Source organism: Falco peregrinus, chromosome 7 (assembly GCF_023634155.1).
Source record: "Falco peregrinus isolate bFalPer1 chromosome 7, bFalPer1.pri, whole genome shotgun sequence".
Taxonomy (NCBI): Eukaryota; Metazoa; Chordata; class Aves; order Falconiformes; family Falconidae; genus Falco; species Falco peregrinus.
Window position 1 is genome coordinate 19,418,553 of NC_073727.1, and position 20,519 is coordinate 19,439,071.

A 20,519-nucleotide genomic window follows, 5' to 3' on the forward strand; every position below is an offset into this window, starting at 1 on the left:
ATGTATCTGGATAGTATTTGGGTAAAGGAGTTGGTGTGAAGGGAATTCATCATAAATGCCTCCAGCAGGACTAAAGCCTGCAAATACTCATGCATGGGAACAGTCATGACAGGGAACAAGAAGACAGGCAGTCTGCTGCCACTAGACACCACCACTGCTTTCACTCTCTGCATCAATAATATTTTGCGAAGCTGAGCGTGACCTGAAAGAGCCAAAAAAACTGTAGAGGGTCCCACTGTGCATCTTGGATACTGCAGGTGACAGCATAGCCAGTCCTATGCCCTTTGGGTCTGTCCAGCAGCACAGAAACAGAGACATGAAATCCCTTCAAGTCAGCTAGTTCATTGATTCTCAACCTGTGTTTCATGGACCACAAACAGCCTGGGAGACATCAAAGATGTTCTGTGGCACAACTGGAAAAAAATTAAATTAAAATGCATATACATAGTCCCTGAATGCATGCAAACAAAGTCAGGAAGAATAAAATAAACAGTGAGCATCCAAATTTTAATCTAATCCTTATTTGGCTGTAAAGGAAAACCACCATGGCAAGGCCACACAAGGCAACCTCTTCTGACTTCCCAGAAGGTTGGATGGTCCTTCAGTGTAAAAAGGTTGAGAAACACTGAGCTAGCTCATCACCTGCTGCAAGGCACGATGCGCTCTACACAAACTGTTCCTGAAATGTGTTTGACTAACCTGTTCTCAAAAGACTCCAGGGATGGAACCTAACCCCTAGGCAAGCTATTCTGGCAGTGAACTGTCTGTAGCATTGGCTTTTCCTTGTGCCTAAATTATGTCTCCATCGTTGCAACTCAAGCCCATAATTTCTTGCCCTATTCAACGTGAACGCAGATATCAGATAATTACCTTCCTCTTTTTGGACATCTTTTGTGTGTCATTGGAAGCTGTTATTACATCTTTGCTCCATCTTCCCTACAGTAAAGGGATTGTTTTCGTATTTTCTGGACCTACGACTGTTCTCACATATGACTTGTTCTCAGAAGTATCTCCAGTTGGTCCTCAGCTTTCTCAAAATGCAGGGACCAGAACTGGGGATGGCTCTGCCTTTCAGACAGCTCCTTGGGATATTTCCCTTTATTACAATTATAAGATACTGTCAGTTTATATTCCGTTTGTGATCCACCATAATTCCCAGCAATTTTTTATGCAGAACTGCTGCACACTTGGGTTTTCTCAGATCTGCAGTTTTTATAAATGCCATTCTCACATGCAGCACTTTTCACTTGCCCTTATCAAACAGCCGATTATTTCATTCTGATTTCTAATCTTCAAAGTTAATGAAATCCCCCCTGAGCCTGGCATCATCTGCAGATGAGTAAGTACTTTCCATTCCATCATCCAGATGCTACAGAAAACGCTTAACAGTTTTGGACTTCCGACAGACTTCAGCCTTCCAGTTTCACAATAAAGCATTTACAGCTACACTGAATATGTGAACCAATGTAAAACCTCCTGCCCAGAGCACTGTGATTTCTTGACACAGTCTCTCTCAAACTCAGAGTGCTCTAGGCTTTGCATACCAGATGTTACAATGTCAGAGGCTTTGAAGGGAGTTAAAAGCAGCTTTTGTGCTTTCTGCACCCTTTTCATTGGCATGATGGATGACAGAAGCACAAGGAGAATTAGGTCTGAAGGAGCACGATGAGAGCTACTGATCTAATGTCATATGAGGGATCAAAAATTTAACCTTTCAGAAGATGATTCAGCACTCTTTTGTGTGTTTGGAGGAAGGCTCTTTCCAGATCTTGGCTCTTTCAGTGGGGGTTCTAATGAAAACATTTTTGCCCTTTTGCCAGTATACGCTCTGGCATTTTGAAACATCCCATCATTTTCAAGAGACAGCTCTGTCAGTTACTAACTATCATGCTAGAAGGTGTTTTTTGAACAATAATCGCTCAATTATTTTGTTTTCTTCGTGTCCATGAAATTCCTAATTATCAAAACGCACGCATGTCATCAAGTTATGGAAAGCTTATTTCCTATAAAGATAAATTAACTTTATGAGCTTAAAATCAAAATAATTATCTGTAAATACCAGTTCATATACAAAATAATTCCATGAGTGACCTATCAGGCATAAAGAATAAGCATCACAGTTCAAATAAAATTACTGTGCAAATACTCTTTACCAAAGGGTGCTGGTAAGGAGCATCATTCCTATATTTCTGTTCCACTTGTGTATCATATGTGACCATGTAACTGGTTCTTTGGTTCCATTTATAAAGGTGTGCACAGGGCTCAGCCATACAGTTACTACACATTAATACATTCAACTGAATTCATTCGTTTATTGCAATGAAGTCCCTGAGTCTCTATTCCTGTTTGTACAGGACACTGAGAAATCACAGCTGCTTTCCCATAATGGCCTGTAAATGGATTTTGCCTTATAAAAGAGAAAGTACAAGGCGATATTGAAGGGTTGAGCTTAGGACTAGGGCAAATTTTGTGCATGCTCTGCCATCAGCTTTCTGAGTAGGTCAGTTAGAGTTGTATTCCTTTCAAGCAACCAGCTGTGAGTCCTTTCATAGGCTATGGAAAGACAGGCATCTCCAGAGGGCTGATCTTTCATCCTACTTTAAGTGAGATTAATTACCCTCTGGAAGTACCACTTTCTCTCTGTTGACTCTTCAAGGAGCCTGTGATGACCAGACTAGCCAGGCTTAAATATTATGTTTCAGACATACACACCCGGCCAAAGAAACCCCATCCTGAATGCCTAATGTGAAGTCATTTGTGGTTGGGGCAGACAAACCCTATCTCATGTCTTTCTGTGCCTCGTTTTTCCATCTGCAAAACAGTGTGACAGTACTTCCCTGTCTGATGTGGGAGCTGTGAAGATAACGACAGTAAGAAATTGTGAGGTGCTTAGTGATTACTGTATTAGGTACCATATGTGTGCACTCAGTAGATAACATGTCATTTATTACAGGTTTCAAAGACCTGCTAGCAGGCAGTGGCAATACCTAAATGTCAGCATCTTCTTTGAAGACTTCACAGACTTTTCCCAGGGTTTCTTATCCCATTTCAGGTCATTCTGATGATGGAATATGAATTCCCAAGTTCAGAGCTTACAGAATGTGGGCACTGAGGGAATTTCACCTCTGCTTTCCTCACAAGTAAAGCAGTTGCAGCTCACTTTCACATCAGGAAAATTAACTGCATCTTCAAAACAGGATAGGTTTTACATTCCCATCGTAGTAATGTCTTGATCAGTTCAGAAATCTAGTTGTATTTAAATATATATTTTAAAAGTTTACCCATTTTCCAAGCAGGGCTCTTCTTTCTTCAAATACCTATAAAACATACACACACAAATAAAATTTAGTATTTAAAGAGGATCCAATATGTCCTAAGAAAAATACAGCCTGAAAAACAATCTACGAAATATAAACAGAATCACCGAATGGAAGAGTTTGGGAGAAACCTATGGAGATCCTTTAGCCCAAACTCCCTGCTAGGGTCAACTAAAGCAAGTTGCTCAGGGCCACATCTAGATGGATTTTGAATTTCTTCTTGGATGGAGACTCCACAACCTCTGTGGCAACTTGTTACAGTGTGTGATCACCCTCACAGTAAGAACATTTTTTCTGATGTTTAAATGGATTTTCTTGTATTTCAGTTTGTGGCTGTTGCCTCTTGTCTTTTCACTGGATGCCACCAAGAACAGTCTGGCTCTGTCTTCTTTACCCCCTCACATCAGATATCTATACACATTGATAAGGTCCTCCATGAGTCTCCTTCTCTAGGCTGAACAACCTCAGATCTCTCAACCCTTCCCTATACATCACATTCTCCAATTTCTTAAATCATTTTTTGTGGCCCTGCACTGGCTTTGTCCCATTAAGTCTATGTCTTTCTTGTACTGAGGAGCCCATGAATGGACACAGCATTCCAGATCTGTCCTCACCAGTGCTGAGTAGAGGAGAAGCATCATCTTCCTTGACCTGCCACCTACACTCTTCCTATTGTAGCCCAGGATTATGGTGGCTTTCTTTGCTGGCTCATGGGTAACTTGGTATTCACCAGGAACTCCAGGTCATTCTGTCCCAAGCTGCTTTCCAGATAGTCGGTCCATTTCTCCAGCCTGTTAGGGTCTCTCTTAATGACTAGAACAACCTACTTAGGGATGTAGTAGAGTCCCCATTGCTGGAAGTTTTCAAGACACAATGGGACAGGAGGCTAGATAATCTCATCTAGGCTCCCTTTCCCATGAAAGGTTGATGGTCAGATGATCTTTTCAGGTTCTTTCCCATCTGGGCTGTTCTGTCTTTCTATGATTTATGAGAGCACAAATATCTGGTCTATCAACTCCTCCTCCCAGTTCTGTATTGTCTACAAACTTGCTGAGGGTGCCCCATCATCCAAGTTGTTAATACAGATTTTAAATGATCCTGTCCCCAGTGTCAGTCCCTGGCATACTCTACTAATGACCAGCCTCCCGCTGGAATCTATGCAGCTGACCACAATCCTTTGAAGACAGTAAGTCAGTTTTCAATCCACCTCACTCACTATTCGTACTTCATCAGCTTGCCTATGAGGATGTTATGGTAGACAGTATTGAAAGCCTTACTAAAGTCTGAAAATCAACCAGTTTTCCTGCACCTCTCTTCTCTCCAGGACCACATCCCACGTGATTCTTCCACACAGATCCCTGAAGAGGTCAAAGTCCGCCCTCCTGAAGGCCAGGGTTGTGATTCTTCATATCCCCAACCATTTCTTCCTTCTTTGTAAATATGAGGTCCAGCAGAGCATCTTCCCTTGTTGGTTCCTTGATGACCTGTGGCAGGAACTTCTCATCAATGCACTCCTGAAACCTCCTGAATCGCATGTGCTCTGCTGTGTTCCCCTTTCAGCAGATATTGGGGTGGTTAAAGTTCCCCATGAGGACCAAGGCCCGTGTCCAGTTGTCTGAGGAGGGCCTCATCTACTCCTTCCTCATCTTCTTCAGCTCTACAGGCTGGCTCCTGTGGAAGGTTCCTTTCACTGAAGAAGACTCCCTGAAGTTCGGGGGCTATGTGTGCATGACTGAAGGATAGCTCTGCAGACCGACTGCACTGTGCTACCTCTCATCTCCAGCTCCCTTCTTTGCAGCTGCTGCACACATGATGTGCCAACACAGTGCTCTATTCTCTTGGCTATACAGTGATGTGTGGTGTCTCACATGCTTTGTGAGACCAGAAGCTGAGCTTCCCACCTCTTTATTTTAGAAATCTCAGTTCTCCTGAGTTGGAGACATTGGGCACCTGAAGTCTCCTAGAACGGATACAGCATGGGTAGTTATCACACAGCTGTAGTGACGGCTTCAATCTTAATGCAGCAAGATTGTTATGAGTAAGATAGTAAGACCAGTCTTCGTTCCCTGGCCACTTTACAGTGACAACTAACAAGAAGGATGATCAGTATCAAAATACAGCAGAGGATTTATGATGTTGACCTTTATCCATAGGGAGCTAGACCTGAAAGCACTAACACGCGGCTTCCCACTACCACAAAACTGCCTTCTATACGCAGGATTGTGACCTGGGAAGTGAGGAAATGCTGTAAATTATTTTCCCAGAAGACAGATCAAAGAGGAAAAAGCTCAGCTTATAACTGCACATGAAAACAGCTATTAACCACAACTAGGAAACATGCTTGATCATTATAAACTCCAAACATGTTATTGCTATGACAGCCTGCAAAGAAGGTTCCTGCAGAGAAAGACATTATCAATGCTGATGTCTGGTGCAGCAGTTGACAGTGTTAGCTCTGTCTCTCTCAGCAGGAGTGTCACTTGCGAGGGGTGGGAAATGACATTTCTTTTATTTGTATGTTGACAGTTATTATTTGCTTTATTTGCATGTGGGACACTTGGCAAAGTAAAAAAAAAACCCACAACCTTACAAGCTGAACCTGGAAAAGGATTTGCCACAAGCAAGTGATGAATAGTTGAAGATCTAAGTTTTGTGTTGGATAATTCAAGGGAAGCAGGGAACTATTTATATAACTGAAAGCAATGTTAATGGTCTTTGATCAAAGAAAGACACATACTTGCTTTCAGCATTCTTGGAGATACATCTGAGCCAGCTCTGTCAGAAAGTTCTGCCTACTCCAGGCACTTGGAAGCATTAATTAGCAACAGAATGGCCCAAAATTGGTATAATCATCCACTGCCTTAATCAAGCCCATGTTTACTGTCCTCTCCTCCAAGGCCTTGGAACTGTACCTATAGCGTGCCTAAGCTGGCTGGCCTTGGATGCAGCCTGAGGCCTAGGTTGCTCCTGAGATCTGCTATCTCACATCCATGTCTTTTAAATCTTTTTTTAAAAGATTTTTTTTAAATCTATTTTTAAAGGTAGTTTTAAATAAGCTCAAGTTCAAGGCTGTCTGGCAAATCCCTCCACAGTCCACCCTTTGCTGCAAATGCCATTGGGGGATCTTCTACCTCATGCCTAGCAGAAGGCAAATCATCTCCCAGCTTCCAGTCCTTCCCTAAGGACAGCACAGCCCTGCACTCAACAGGACTGGTGCTGAAGCCTGTCCAGTTTTGCTGCAGGCGAGCAGGTTGCCCTGTCTCCTACCTTTACTTCATCCTTAAGTTTAGCACAACCTTGGCAAATCTAAGGCTCCACCTCTGGTTTTCTGCCCATGAATGATGCATAATTTGAGGTTTCCTAATTCTGGCTTCTTGACTTTGGCCTGTCCCTGATGGTGATCCTGGCTTTAAAACAATCATGACTGCCCATGTCTCAGTTGTAACACCCTGGAAAGTCTTTTCTGTTCTAACCGCTGCTGTAAGGGCAGAAAACCACAGATAGGGGCAGCAGGACTTGGGATGTACAATACACAGGAGAGAGCTGGGTCCTACCAACAATGCAGACAAATGTACTCTTGAGCATGTTTGAGAATCCAGGGAAACCTACAGGAACTACTGGTGGAGTACCCCCAGAATTACCCAAAATTAGACAGGTAGCAGATTTTCGATACTAACGATTCTTGGCTCTGCTCCTAACAATTGTTTAGATAGAGATTAAATGCTTCTGCCTTGGATCAGCTCTGAATTCCCACCACTCCTGCCCCTCACTGCCTGATCTACTAACAAGTACATTTCTTACACACCTCTCCTCTCTACGTTTTCATCTTCTCCCTGTTTTTCACATGCCTTTTCTCTCTTCATTCTTTCTCTTAGCTCAAGAGTGCAAAAATGAACAAAGATATGATTGTATGAAAAAGGTGCCTTCTCAATCCCTAGCTCCCTATATATGTCAATTAGATTATCTCCTGATTTCAGCTGTCAGCAATATTTTTGTTGATGCTATTTTTTTTCCTACTAACACTGCAGAGGAGTGTAGTGATATACAAAAAGGAGTTTCAGGCAGGTCAGTGCTTTAAAACCTGGATCAGAAATAAGCAAACACTTTTAATCATGAATTTCATCACTGAGCACAAGGCTCGGAGCTTATGGTATGTTCTTTCCTACTTGGAACATCATGAAGCACTGGAGTATACAACAATCCAATATGAGCTCCTAAAAGTTTTGCTGCAGCCTAATGCAACATCAGACTGCCTAAGGAGCAGACCAGTAAGAAGGTAGGAAAGGGTGGTTTTACCCACATACTTATTTCTAGTTAGATCATACTTTATTGCACAGCGATGTGCATCCGTGAAAATATGTTTTAAAGGGTGTAGGAAACAGACATTAAAATGATTCAAAGGCTGGAGAATATGCCAGATTGAAAGGACTTCAAAGAGCTCAATCTGTTTAGTTTATCAAAAAAAGTTCAAGTGTTGGCTTGAAGCAGGGTAAAAGTCCTTCCACAAAGCAAAAATACTGGTTACAGAATAGTTTAATAAGCTGGCAGAGGATGATTTAAATGATGGAAGCTAATGCTAGAGGTATTCAGACAGGAGACAAGGTTTCATCTTTTCATGGTATAGGGGATTAATCATGAGAATATTATCAGGGAAGTGATGAAATTTTCATTTCATAAGGAATGAAGGTTCTTAACCCCCAAGGAAGTCTGGATACCTTTGTGGAAGATACCTTTTAGCCAAATTCTAGTTACTGAGCTGAAGACTGGGAGAACTGCGCAAAACAAGAGGGCCCAAGAAATCCAGGAAGCCAGACTACATGATGTAATGGCCCTCTCTGGGTTAAATTCTATGAATCATCAAGAGAAATTTAAACTGAATTCTGAGGGAGGTATATGCTCCTGGTGATACATGAGCCAAAACCCCCACAGTTACATTAGCAGATCCCAGATATAGTATACAGTGTGGGAGGTTAGGAAATGCATCTCATTATTTATAAATTGAGTGCATCACTTCAGTTTCCAAAATACCAAGCTAGCCTCATCAGTGCAAGGCTAAGCAGAGAACCCAGGGCACGCGTACCAAGGTCTCTCCTACAAGTTGAGATGGAGCACTCTGGCCACTCAGAAACTTACACTGACACTCAGTTTGCTCTGGGGTTAATCTGAAGTCTTCTGGTGCAGAAAAAGAATCATTTGGTAAATTTCACCAAGAAATGGATACACATTTATTGTTTAAAAACAACTGATTTGGCAAAATAACAATACTTGAACTAAATTCTTCTGTGCTTTAAACAATGTACATTAGAACTTTCCATTTTTACATAACATTAGTTTTTATATATATGTATACATAATAAAAGACTGTATGTGTGTTTGATATATACATACCTCTAATCTTTAAGTTCTTATTAGATTACTTATGACCTATACAGGCAAAAACATAGTAAATTTTTTCTAGGACATGAGAATCTGTGAAGTAAACCTGAGAATTTGTCTTGGGATTTAAGAATATGCAAAGCCGACTGGACAAGATCCTGAGCAAGTGCTCTAACTGACTTTGCCTTGAGGGCTGGACTAGATCTCCAGAAGTCCCTTCGACCCTCAACAATTCTGTGATTCTATGAAATTCAGCCATTTGCACAGAACTTGCCTTGTCATTCATGAGCTGGTGGTTCAGCGGAGTCCACATGCTCATCTTGGTCTGTAGCTTGGGGCCATCCACGTTTCTAGGAGGTGCAAATGCCATAGATTTAGGAGATGGTGGATCCTCTGGTGTCTTGACAGCGCCAATGGCTATGAAAATTGAACAGAACAAAGACCAATATTACCTCTGTGCTACTCCATTACATGTATGTAAGTGAAAAGCAAACAACTGTAAGAAGGAATCCAATGATTTCATAGCACAGCAATGATACAAGTAAGATGTATTTGGAAGTCAGTTAGGGTAAGGCCTTTCATTTTCTCTACCCACAGTAACTGTGACAGTAAAGGCCAGATTTCCTAATGGAATCTCTGTGCGCTAATTTCATATAAATAATTAATAATTAAGCGGGTCTTCCCCATCACAAATATTATTGAATATGCCTTTGATTTTTACTGGATGAATGATCACAACAGGGTATTTGCAGTGAGCTAGAAAGTACACAAAAATTCTCTTTCGAGTTGTTGGCACTGAGAACTGGAGATAACTTATGCATCTACTTAAGCGACACTAGCTTGGTTTTTACTGATTCTGATGGGCATATAATGCCAAGTCTCAAAGGGCCAATTTGCTTCTCTGACACTTAACTGAAAGAATAAAACACAGAGTGGTCTAGAATTGGCTGCAATCTCTCAGGGTCCTGTGTTCAGGCAGATTGGTTTAATGGTTTGGACTGACTGTGCTGCTCTTTTAAACAAAAATTTCATTGTGAAGTAAATTGGGCATTTAACAAAATTTTCCCTTCCCTTTTCTGCCACAAAGTAACTGGACTTCGTTCAAAGTCATTTGTTCATAAATTCTTGCCCAAACATAGGAAAAGCTTTTTTTCCTTCATCTTCTATCCTGCAGCTGGATTCAGCAGGATAATGTCATTGCTCACCTCAGGCATCCAATTTCCAGGCTGGAGGCTTAAGCTGCAGGAGCCTGAAAACCAAGTCATTTCTTTACCACATTAAAAAATATCTCAGTTCCCTGCATATAGTTATTAGGCAATTTTTCTGTAAACACTTCAGATCTCTTTAAAGCTTTGCGGTGGCAAGGTGATTAATAGGACTTTTGGAACAAAAGAAAAGGCAAATCTACTAAATAACTCCAATATTGTGTTGCCAGTCTACCCTGAACTCAAGCAGCTCAAAACCCACCCAGCAAAAGGATCTTTCTAGCTAATGCAGCTCTGAGGTTCACAAGACATATCTTTGTGAAAGCCCAGTTCCCCAGACAGAATTCCTGTCTAGATCAATGGAAGTTTGATCTTCAAAACCCACTGCAGGATCTGTCCAGGCACATGACCTTTTTGATTAGTTTTTCCTCCCTTTCTTTCCTAAGTTATTATGGAATCAAACAAATACAAAGAAAAAAGAAAAATCTGTTACATCTTTCTGTATCTGGTGATGTAATATGGTTCGTGGTTAGAAAATAAGCTCATTACAAGACTCTGAGTTCTTTCTGTTTCTTTGTTTTTGGTTTTTTTTGCTAGAGATCCTTAAATATCATATTGTCTGCACACTGCAATTTTAACTTCCCAGAGAAGCCACTGAAAGCTAAAAGACTTAGTAAGGTTTCAAAGCTGCACATTCGGTAGTTGGCCAATGTTAGAGGTTTCTTGTGTAACTGAGTAGGTGTATTAGGGATACACATTTGATGGGATCACTTACTGGGTTGTTTTTTTTGTTTTGGTTTGGTTTGGTTTTCTGCAAGGCCTCTGCCCTTTTCAATGCACAGAAATGCAACATTACAAGCTACAGAAACAGCTCCACTGCCAAAAAAACAGGTTCAGGCAACCATGTCCTGTTTTTCAGGGACAACCTTCTACATTAGTCACAAAAACATCAGTTGTCACTGCAGCACACTCCCAACCCTGGATTCACGTTCCAGTTTCCCTACGCAGACATGCTTGCTTGGTGCTGGAGCAGCTGCGTTCACAAAGCACCTCTGTGAACTGGTGTGTTAGCAGCTCGTAGTCCAAAGAGACAGTTGTGCCTCTGGACCCTGCTGAGAGCCTTCCGTGCCAAAAATGTGGCTCAGAACCTGGCAGAAGTCATATTCCCAGCTGCACATGCTGTAAAACTGCCTGAATCGCATTTGATGTTCGAGCATGATGTGTAAACAGGGCTGCAAAGGCAGGTACTATCAGGCAAAAAGGTGAGCGTAGCCAAACGTTTTAACTTTGTACCCGATGTGCCAGCCTGCCAGCCCTCCCTCATTAGCCCTTGGCTAGCACAGTCACACAACCAGCATTCACTCTGCTCCTCACCTCCTCAGCTACACAAAGTCGTGACAAGGGGAGGGAGGCAATTCCACGTCCAACCTCAGTAGCCTGTGTTTACAGGATGAATTCTTCGGTGAAGTCAGAACTGTGCAGTGTCACTTTAGCACATGTGTTTTACTGGGGTTCCTCAAAGGCACATTGTACATGCTGGGACTCCGTGCCCTTACTTAGTAGGTGACCTTGAACTTCATGGGATGCATCAGAGGAGCCAGCAGCGTTAGAAAATCTAGAAGCACCTTACCTGTAACATGCAGCTAGCCTAAAAACTGGACTGCAAGTTTTTTATAGGCATTCTAAGAAGAGACTTGGTTTACCAAAGTTTAGCTACCTGTTCCCTAAAGGAAAACCTGCGCTTGTCTTCACCCTGAATGCCCTATCCCTGGCAGGATTGACAGCTAATTTGGTTTCCTCAAGAGCCTAGAGTAACTCTGATCAGAGTTAATCTGTGACACCAGTGCTAGCTTAACAGTTGGATCTGATGATCTTTGGATGGATCTTTGGACTCGAAGATCTTTTCCAACCTGAACAATTCTATGATTCCATGATTTTGTGACACTGAGGTGGCTGCAGCAGCTTGCTCAGTGCACATTAAAAAGCAGCTGGTGCACTGTGCAGACCAGTGATTGTCAAGCTGTTTAGCCAGGGCCCCACTTTTCTTCTGCAATGGTTGTTATCTTTGGACTGGCTGCCCAAAATAACATTCCAGAGATTGCTCCAGCTTGTTCTTCATGTATCCTGGGATGAAGTTGATCAAGCTCAGCTGATCTGAAAACATTCAGCCAGCAAAGAGACATGAGATGAGGTTAACAAGAAATCAAGCTCTAAGGGAAATGTTGGTTGACCCAGAGAGGAAAAGCTATTGACACATGGTGCTAAAGAAATTATCTATTGTTATTCTTCTAGGAAAAATAAAAAGGCAATGTAGGAGCAGGTGGCAGGCATAGTAAATACCAGTGCAAAAGAGTTTTGTGGGAAAGACTGGGGAAAGACCAATTTTTGTGAGTACAGAGTTTTCAAGCTGGTTGTTTGATTAACCTCACACTAAGTTGGTCAGAGATCTCCAGAACACAAATGTTAAAGAGCAAAACTACCCAGGTTGCTACAGCCAGAGAGTACTTAGGAATGGTTCACAGTTCGAATGAAAGGATATACTGAGTGGGGATCCAAGAGATTTGTGCTTTTTGAGATGTATGGAGAAAACACATGTAATTTCACAGGGCAGGAAACATGAATGGCATGGTCTAACAGCAAGACAATTTCAAGATCGAAATCCTGCTGAAGCCAATGGAATACTTTCACTGATTTCAGTACAAGTTGAGTCTAGCCCTTGGTTTAAAAAATGTGATTGCATTTAAGAAAGATTAACAATACATAATGATCATATCACATTAACCAAGGGCATTGGAATAATTTCCTTTAGCTAGGTTAATCTCTGCTTAACCCTCTGGCATTCCAGAGGTTTGTGCAAACCATACTCAAAACAAGTCCTTCAGAAGCAGACCTGCTTTATTAGTGTTTTTGACCACATCCTATAGCAGTCAGCCTTTGCAGTTCAACAAAGCCTGGTGCACTCAGGCTTAAGGATGCATTTTGCAGAGAAAGAGCCTAATCACATTGATCCATGTGACGACAATAGCACAGTCGAGGAGTTCAGTTGTGAATAAATGGAATTCAACTGAATCACTCTTAAGCTCAGACAGGAAATTATTTTTTATTGTAAATTATTATATTGACAATAAACAGTGTGATGATTGATGCAATGGCAGAAACGCTTTAAAGAGCAGTAACAGGAAAACAATCTAGAATGTACGCCAAACTACAAGGCATTCAAAATAGAAAAATTCCAAGAGGATAGCTCTGGGTGGAACAGATAATGTGAAACAGATCCTCAAATGTAAGGGAACACTTAGAAAGATGGCAAGAGGAGAAGGGCAGGAGGCTAAGTGCACATTTACAATGATTTACAACAAGGAGGCCAATACTGCACTCCTTTCCCTCTAGCTAGCCCTTAACCCACAAGCTGCAAAGCACTGCTATCATCCAGCCTTCCACATTCGGCACCTGCACTTTGCACAGTGATGCCCTGTCCTCAGTTAATATGGCCACTCTGGCTGCATGATATTGCTAGTGTTCCCCACTGCCGCATCAGCCTTGTCACAGTTGTTCCCAGTGCTGTGGAAGGCTCTGTGATCCTGACACAGAGGTTTGCCCAGCTGGCTTTGAGGATCTCTGTGGTACCAATGCTACAGCATCAATAAACCCCAGAGCACAGCATCGCCACAGCACTGATAAACCCAAACACCTGCAGCACCTTGTGCTACTGGTATTTTTGACTTCCCCAGCACCACCACCTCTGTTGTACCCTGCACCACCTGAGACCAACACCTCTACCCCTGCCAGGGTGTGCTAGAAATGTCCCTGTGCACAAGAACGCAAGGCTTGAGTACCCCTACGATTCCCCTTACCCCAGGCAGTGAATAACTAACTGCATTCCTCACTGCTCCATGATGCCCACCAAAGCATCGATACCTCCATATACCATCGCAGAGGTGATACTCTCTAATAATCAACAGACCCAACCCCCCTTGTGCTCCTCCATGCTCCCTACCCATGCCCTTGCTATGCTGCTTTAACTTCCATACCGATTCTCTTCATAACCATGGCTCAAAGGTGTGTCAGAGGAAATTCAGATATTAGATATTAGGAAACATTTCTTTACCAAGAGGGTGGGAAAACATGGAAACAGGCTTCCTAGAGAGGTGGGAAATAGCTCAAGCCTGTGAGTGTTTAAAAGGCATTTTGAAGATTCCCTTAATAATATGCTTTGACTTTTGGTCAGCCCAGACGCAGTCTGGCAGTTGCTCTAGGTGATCATTGTAGGTCCCTTCCTACTGCAACTATTCTATCCTATCCTACCCCCTTTACCCCACAGCATCACTCAGCTTCAAAGGACCCTCTTTGGTCTCCAATAAACCCGGCAATTTCCCTTTTCTGGTTGTGATAATCCTTGACTGCTCTCCTCTGTGCCCTTGTTACAAATGTTCTCCAGGATCTGCTCCAAGCCCAGAAGCACCAACTCCCACTCCTGATCCACATCAGTCTCCTTGTGTCCTACAGGGCCAGTGTCCTCCCAGGAGCTGTCACAGCACTGCATAGTCCCAATGACATTACACCCAGGGGAATTAATCAGTATTGATCCCTAACACCTTTTCTCCCCTAAATAAGACAACAGAAAGGTCCCTTTTATCCCTAGAGAATAAAGTATTTCCCTTTCTACTCCAACCTCACTGAATTTATATTCTGCTCTGCAGTTGGATGATCCATGATGTTTTTATCTCAAAGTCCACCAGAACTTCCCTAGTCCTGCAACACATACACTTACACCGCCCAGTGTCCCCGCATCCTGCGATGTCCCGATAGCTTTCCCCACCCCACTTTAAAAGGCAGTAGCAAACCTCAGCCACTCACAAGTATGTCTCTAGGTACCAATGCTTTCCCACACATTTACTGAGTTTCTACTCTTTGCATGACAACTTTATGCACTGTCCTTTTGAGCATTAATATTTCTAAGTACTCCTTCCATCCACAGACTGAAATCTCTCCCAGCACCCAAAGGCAACAACAACCCCCTTGGGCCCCAGGCCTGACAGCGCTGCAGAGGGGCAGCCCCCAGGCCCTTTGTGCCTCAGTGTCCCCCACCGTAGCGTTTATACCACAGGGTGCCTTGGAGACCCCCTTGCTAACAGCACCGGCCGTGCTTGGTGCACACAGGGGTCTTCCATCTCCCCGCCAGACTCCCTCTCTGCACCCTACTGTATCTGTTATCCCCTCCACACCCCCCACGGAGTTTGTGCTCCCCTCTCTTTCCACTGTCCCTCTGTGCCCCGATGCATTTGTACCCCCTTCCCCATGCCACACCGCGTTTGTTCCCCCAGTGCCCCACAGCACTTGTCCCTTCGCGCCCCACTGCGGCCGTACCTCCTCACCACGCACCCCCCTGTACCCCACTCTCTCCCAGGGGATGCGGCCACTCCCGTGTCCCCTCAGACCTGGGTGACCCCCGAGCTCGGGGCCGGGCCGCCCGTCACCTGCCTCCTCCCCGCCCGCGGGCGTGCGGCCTGCTCCTCCCGCAAGGCCGCTTCCCGTCGCTATGGCAACCGCTCCCCGCGGGCACCCCGCCCCCGGCAAAGGCGCCAGCCAATCAGATCCTACCAGCGGGGGGCGGGAAGGCAGAGCGGCCGGAGGTTCCGATCGACCTAGCAACCTGCTCTGCTCTTTCTGATTGGCTGGTTCGCTTCGGCAGGGAGAGGGGCGGGGCGCGGCGGGGCGTGACGGCGCGGGGGGGCGGGGCGGAGGCGCGGGGCGGGGCGGGCGCTGCGGCGGGGTCGGGCGCGAGGAGGCGCGGCCGCTGCCTCCGCCGCCACCTGAGGGAAGGAGCGGGGCCGCGGCGGCGGGACTTCGCGCTGAGGTAACGGCGGGGACCTGGGCCGCGCGGAGAGGGGGCGGGATGTAGAGATGGGCAACGGGTTTCCCTCAGTGATGTCGTTCTTTCATCCCCACAGCGGCCGCCTCGCTCGCTAAGGGGTAGAGACACCCGCTCCCGGAGACGGCGCTGTGGGGGGCGGCCATCAAGCGTCTTCTGGGCGGGGGAGTGTGCGGAGCGGAGGGTTAAGTCCCCCACTCTGATGTGGCGGGCGGCCGAAGGACGGGGGATGCTAGTCCTCTCCTCCGCGGAACGCCATGGAGGTGCGGGATCCACCCCCAGTCCCTCTGCAGCGCCTGGGAGCCGGGAGATGCTGGTCCCGTGCGTTCCCGCTCCCCCTGCCCCCGCCAGTGCGCAGGGGACCCAGCAGAAAGGGATGCTCGTCCCATGCATTTCCCCTCCCTTTCCATTAGCCACCCAAGGGGAGGGGATGCGAATCCCAGGTACTCCGCTTCCTTCTCCTCGCAGTGCACTGGGGACGCGGGGGAGAGGGATTTTAGTCCGTGTGCGCTCTCTCCCCTTTTCTCCTTGCTGTGTGTGCATCCAAAAGGAAAGGGCACCCGCTGTCCCTCTCTCCCAGCAGTGTGGTGGGGACCGAGGGGGAGGGGGTGCCGGTCCCCCTCCACACACGTGCATCTTTTCTTCTGCAGTGCATTGAGGACCCAAGAGATTGCTAGTCCCACGCTTCCCTCCTTTCATGTTGCAGTGTGGTAGCAGCGACCTGGGAGGAAAGGGATGCTAGTCCCATGCGCATCTCCCTCCCCCCTTTCCCTTTGCAGTGCAGGAGGGACCCAAGGGGATGTTGGCTCGATCCATGTACTTTTCCTTTTGCAATGCAGCAGTGTGGAGCCGGGGGAAGGGATGCTAGTCTTACCGTACATATATATTCTTCCTTTTCCTTTGCAATGCAGCAGGAATCTGAGGGGATGCTAGTCCCGTGTGTGCTTTTGTTCCTTTTGGCTTTAAAACATAGGGGGAAAGGGGATGCTAGTTCAGTCTGCACCCTACCTCCTCTTCCAGTCTAAGGGATGACAGCTAGCTTCCTCTCCATTTGCCATGCAATATGAACTCACGCAGAGAGATGCTAGACCTGTCCCTCCATATGCATGGAGAATCTTGCCTCTTGCCGGAAAGAGTTTCTGCCTTTCTGTTCTCCCTGCGGGGAGCGGGGACTGTTGTGGTGTCACTGTGAGGAGGAAGAGGAGATACTGTGCGTCTCTTCATTCTGCCCTGTAGTACAGTGAGGAGGAGCATGAAAGAATGGGTGAGTGTAGCACGTGCCCTCTGTCCTCCATGGCCTTCTATTTGAAATAGGGGATGTGGGGAATTATAATGTGGTTCTCCCTTAGTACGTAACAGAAGTGGAACAGGGGAGTACAGCACTGGGGTTTCTTTCCCACTGACTAATTAAAATGGAGTTGGGAGAATAATGTGCCTTCATGTGGGTGGGAATGGATTGGGGAAAAGCTACCAGTGCTGGTATGCAATGAATGAGTTCCTTTCTCCATGATCAGAACTGGGTGGGGAATGACTAAGGTGACATTCTCCTCTTCTCACTTGTACAGGAGTTGTCTAGTTTGTTGTTTTATCACCCTGTTTCTCTGAGACAGATTAACTGTGAATTGATCCACCTACATACTTCTAAAGTCTGATGACTTTTTTTTCCTCATTGCCCCCCTCCGATTTGCTCCCTTTGTAACTCTGAAATTTATTTGAAAAAAAAGAATAATTTCACTTGTGCGAGTCAACACTTTGATTTCATGATTTTCACTCTTTATAATAGTCATCTATGCATGGCCTAGTTTATTCTTTACAGCAGGAATTGGATGAGCTTCTTATGATTATAAATAATGTATAAATCCATAACCACACTAACAAACTAGCTGTTTCCTACCCCTTTTGCCTGCAGGTTTTTTTTGCAGTGCCTTGGGGTAGGTAGGTAGGTATCCCCTCCTCCTCTTTTATCCCCAGTGTCATCAAAAGCATTTCTTTTTGTTTTTATGTACATATAAAAATAACCACAAAATTTCATATGTAGAGGCTTAACAAAGAGTATACTGAACTGGATCTGTGGTAAGAAACTGTCTTGACACTAAGGATTGCTTATTACAGCATTCATCTGTCTACACCAATTAATAGGTCATCTATATACTTGTTTGCAAAACTTTTGCCTCCTTTCGCAATGATATGGTTGTCTTTTTTTCTTCATTTCACCTTGATTTTTTTTTTTCCATGAAAGAGCACTGGGTAACTAGGCTATATAATGTTCTTTTCTATCTCTAGTAATTATATGCTTTATGTCCTTTATGATGCTACATAATAATAAGATCTTGAGCATAAAATGGAAAAGTCCTGAAAGAACACAATGACAATTTTTCTGCTTTTTGCACAGTTAAAACTTTTCGTGGCTTGTTGAATCTACGTTTTTGTATGGTTTTTTTCCAGTTTGAGGTTGTGGGGAATTCAGAGGATGGGTGGATTTGTCTGGGGTCTCTACTTTGAATGTTGTTAATATGATGATTTGTGTGAAGTGTTCTTGGAGTTTTTCCCAAGACTCTAGATCCTGACCTGGATTTGCCCAATGTTCTTGGTTCAAACTTCAACAGAATAACTGGTGCAAGTATGGTGAACCTCTCTTATGAAGCATTATCTACTGATTGCTGCTGGAATGGCACCTGAATTACAGGGTGCATGCTAAATAGTCAGTTGCTAATCCGTACTGCAGATTGACTTTACTGAAGTTGTTGAATAAAGTCTTTTGGAGTTGGTGGCCAAAGAGTTTGGGAAAAAGGAAAAAAGTACTTGAAGCCAGTGTTGTGGAGGTGACAGCGAACTGAAAAAGCTTGTTTTCCTTATTTTGGTGAACTATTATTAAAATGTTAAAATCAAAGGACTAGATTCAAAGAGTATTAGGCACCTTGTATAAAACTAAGTAGGAATTGGTTTTGTCTGTCTGTAACTTGTGATCCTTCTGGTCAGCATGTGAGAATATGCAGAAGTCTTCAGGTTTAAGTAATGCTGCCTGAATACGGGATAGTTCAGGTCTTTGTTTTTTTTGAGAGGTGCCAAAGCTGCCTGGAATATGGGATAGTTCAGGTCTTTGGTTTTTTTGAGAGGTGCCAAATTCTTAAAAAGTAACTCTTGAGATGTGCCTGCCTTAGATCAGAAGGACATAGCTTTTCAAAGCCACATGAACTTGAAATTGGACTACAGTCAGGTGTGGTTAGATGTAGCATGTTTTAAATATTGTGCCTAATTCTGATCTTTTACGTTCAGTGTGTTGACTGCTCTTCAGACAACGCTTGGCTCATAACATAAGAAAGGCACTGTGATTTGAGCTGTGTTGCTTGGTTCTGCCACCTAAGTTAAGGTGTAGATAGTTCTCTCTGCTTTTTTTTTTTTTTTTTTTCCTGGGGGCGGGGGGCATGGTTTAGAACAGTTTCCTTATTTGTATTCTTCATGTACTTCAATGCTGCCTCAAACACGGGTTCCCTGTCAATAGCTGTGAGAGAGTAAGCAGCCTGTGAAAGCAAGTTGTCAATGAACTTAATGTGGTTATGTTTAGCATCTTGGTCTTTTTCCTATTTACATGTTTGTTTTTACCAGCCTGTCTTGAGCAGCTACAGCCAAAAACATTGCCTCACATGATCTGAAAGAGCAGCACAGAACTGTTTAGGTTGGAAGGAACCTCTCAAGATTATCTAGTCCAACCCACAAAGTGTATGAGGGTTTAAAGAGGTATATACTATTAAATTTTTCTGACCATAACATAGGCCTATGTAAACAAAAGTGTGCATACATAACTTTTTTGACCAGCTGATACCAGTAGAAGTTTGGTAATTAACTCTTGTACCTCTCACTAAGTTTGCATTATGGAGAAAGGAAAAATTTTTCCTCTCTGATGTGTGGAATTTATTTCCCTTCCTGAATATTGAAGGAAAAAACATTACTCTCTCAAGACTGGAAGTCTGTTCAAATTTGTGGTTGTCTATTCTTGGGAATATTGATGAAGTACTTAGGGTTTTCTGGTTCAAACAGAATTTTAAATTTCTGTTACCTTTTTTAATGATTTTTTTTTTAAAGCAGTTGGTTAGAGACTGAATTTTGCGATTTTTGTTGTTGTAAGACAAAATTGTTATAAGAACAGGGCCTCTCTGTCCTCTGACAACTCTATCAACTTTTTCCATGCCTTAGCCTCCAATTCCACAGTTTGTTTCTCTAGTCGATGAGCACAATATGCTGAGTCCCCATTCTGCTTGTTCCACTCCAGCCCCTTAGCGCTGAGAAAATGCAGCTTCAGCCCCGGGCAATGATTGCTGTTTAAATTGGCTCTATAGGTAGAGTGGAACTGGCAGAGCTACCTTTGCAATTTTCACCTTTGAGAGTGTGTGGAGAAAGGGGTGGTCAAAGAATGCTGTTTCTGGCTTATCCTTAGCTGTGATGGTGGTTTCTGTAGAGAAAGATACGAGATACGTGTGCAAGTAAAATGGATTAGAGACAACAAAAAAGCTTTTTACAACGAGACTAAAATTACATATTTGAACACAGGTAGCCAAACCATGACTGTAGCTTGTTGGGCAGAACGGTAGTCTTCACTCCTGCAAGTTGGGACTTGTGTATTTGGTGGTGGTGACTGTTTTGTTTTTGTTTTATAATTATTCAGCAGAAGTTACGAGGCCATGCAACTAAAGAGATGCTATCGATGTGAATGTACCAGTGGAGATGCTGAATCATAAATAACTTGGTTTC

At 43.9% G+C, this 20,519-nt stretch overlaps 2 protein-coding genes across 2 annotated transcripts in view; one reads left to right on the forward strand and one right to left on the reverse strand.

Moving 5' to 3' along the window:
* The window catches only part of FBXO16 (F-box protein 16), a 38,494-nt gene extending 23,084 nt beyond the window's left edge, over positions 1–15,410 (reverse strand). The window contains 3 exon segments of the mRNA XM_027785605.2: positions 3,282–3,317; positions 8,968–9,110; positions 15,337–15,410. Coding sequence (XP_027641406.2) covers positions 3,282–3,317; positions 8,968–9,063 — 132 coding nt within the window. The 5' untranslated portion in view covers positions 9,064–9,110; positions 15,337–15,410.
* Positions 15,411–15,643: 233 nt separating this feature from the next.
* Positions 15,644–20,519, forward strand: part of FZD3 (frizzled class receptor 3) — a 61,472-nt gene continuing 56,596 nt past the window's right edge. Inside the window, exon 1 of the mRNA XM_055811093.1 lies at positions 15,644–15,755. The gene's annotated coding sequence lies outside the window, so the exon portion shown is untranslated. The remainder of the gene's footprint in view (positions 15,756–20,519) is intronic.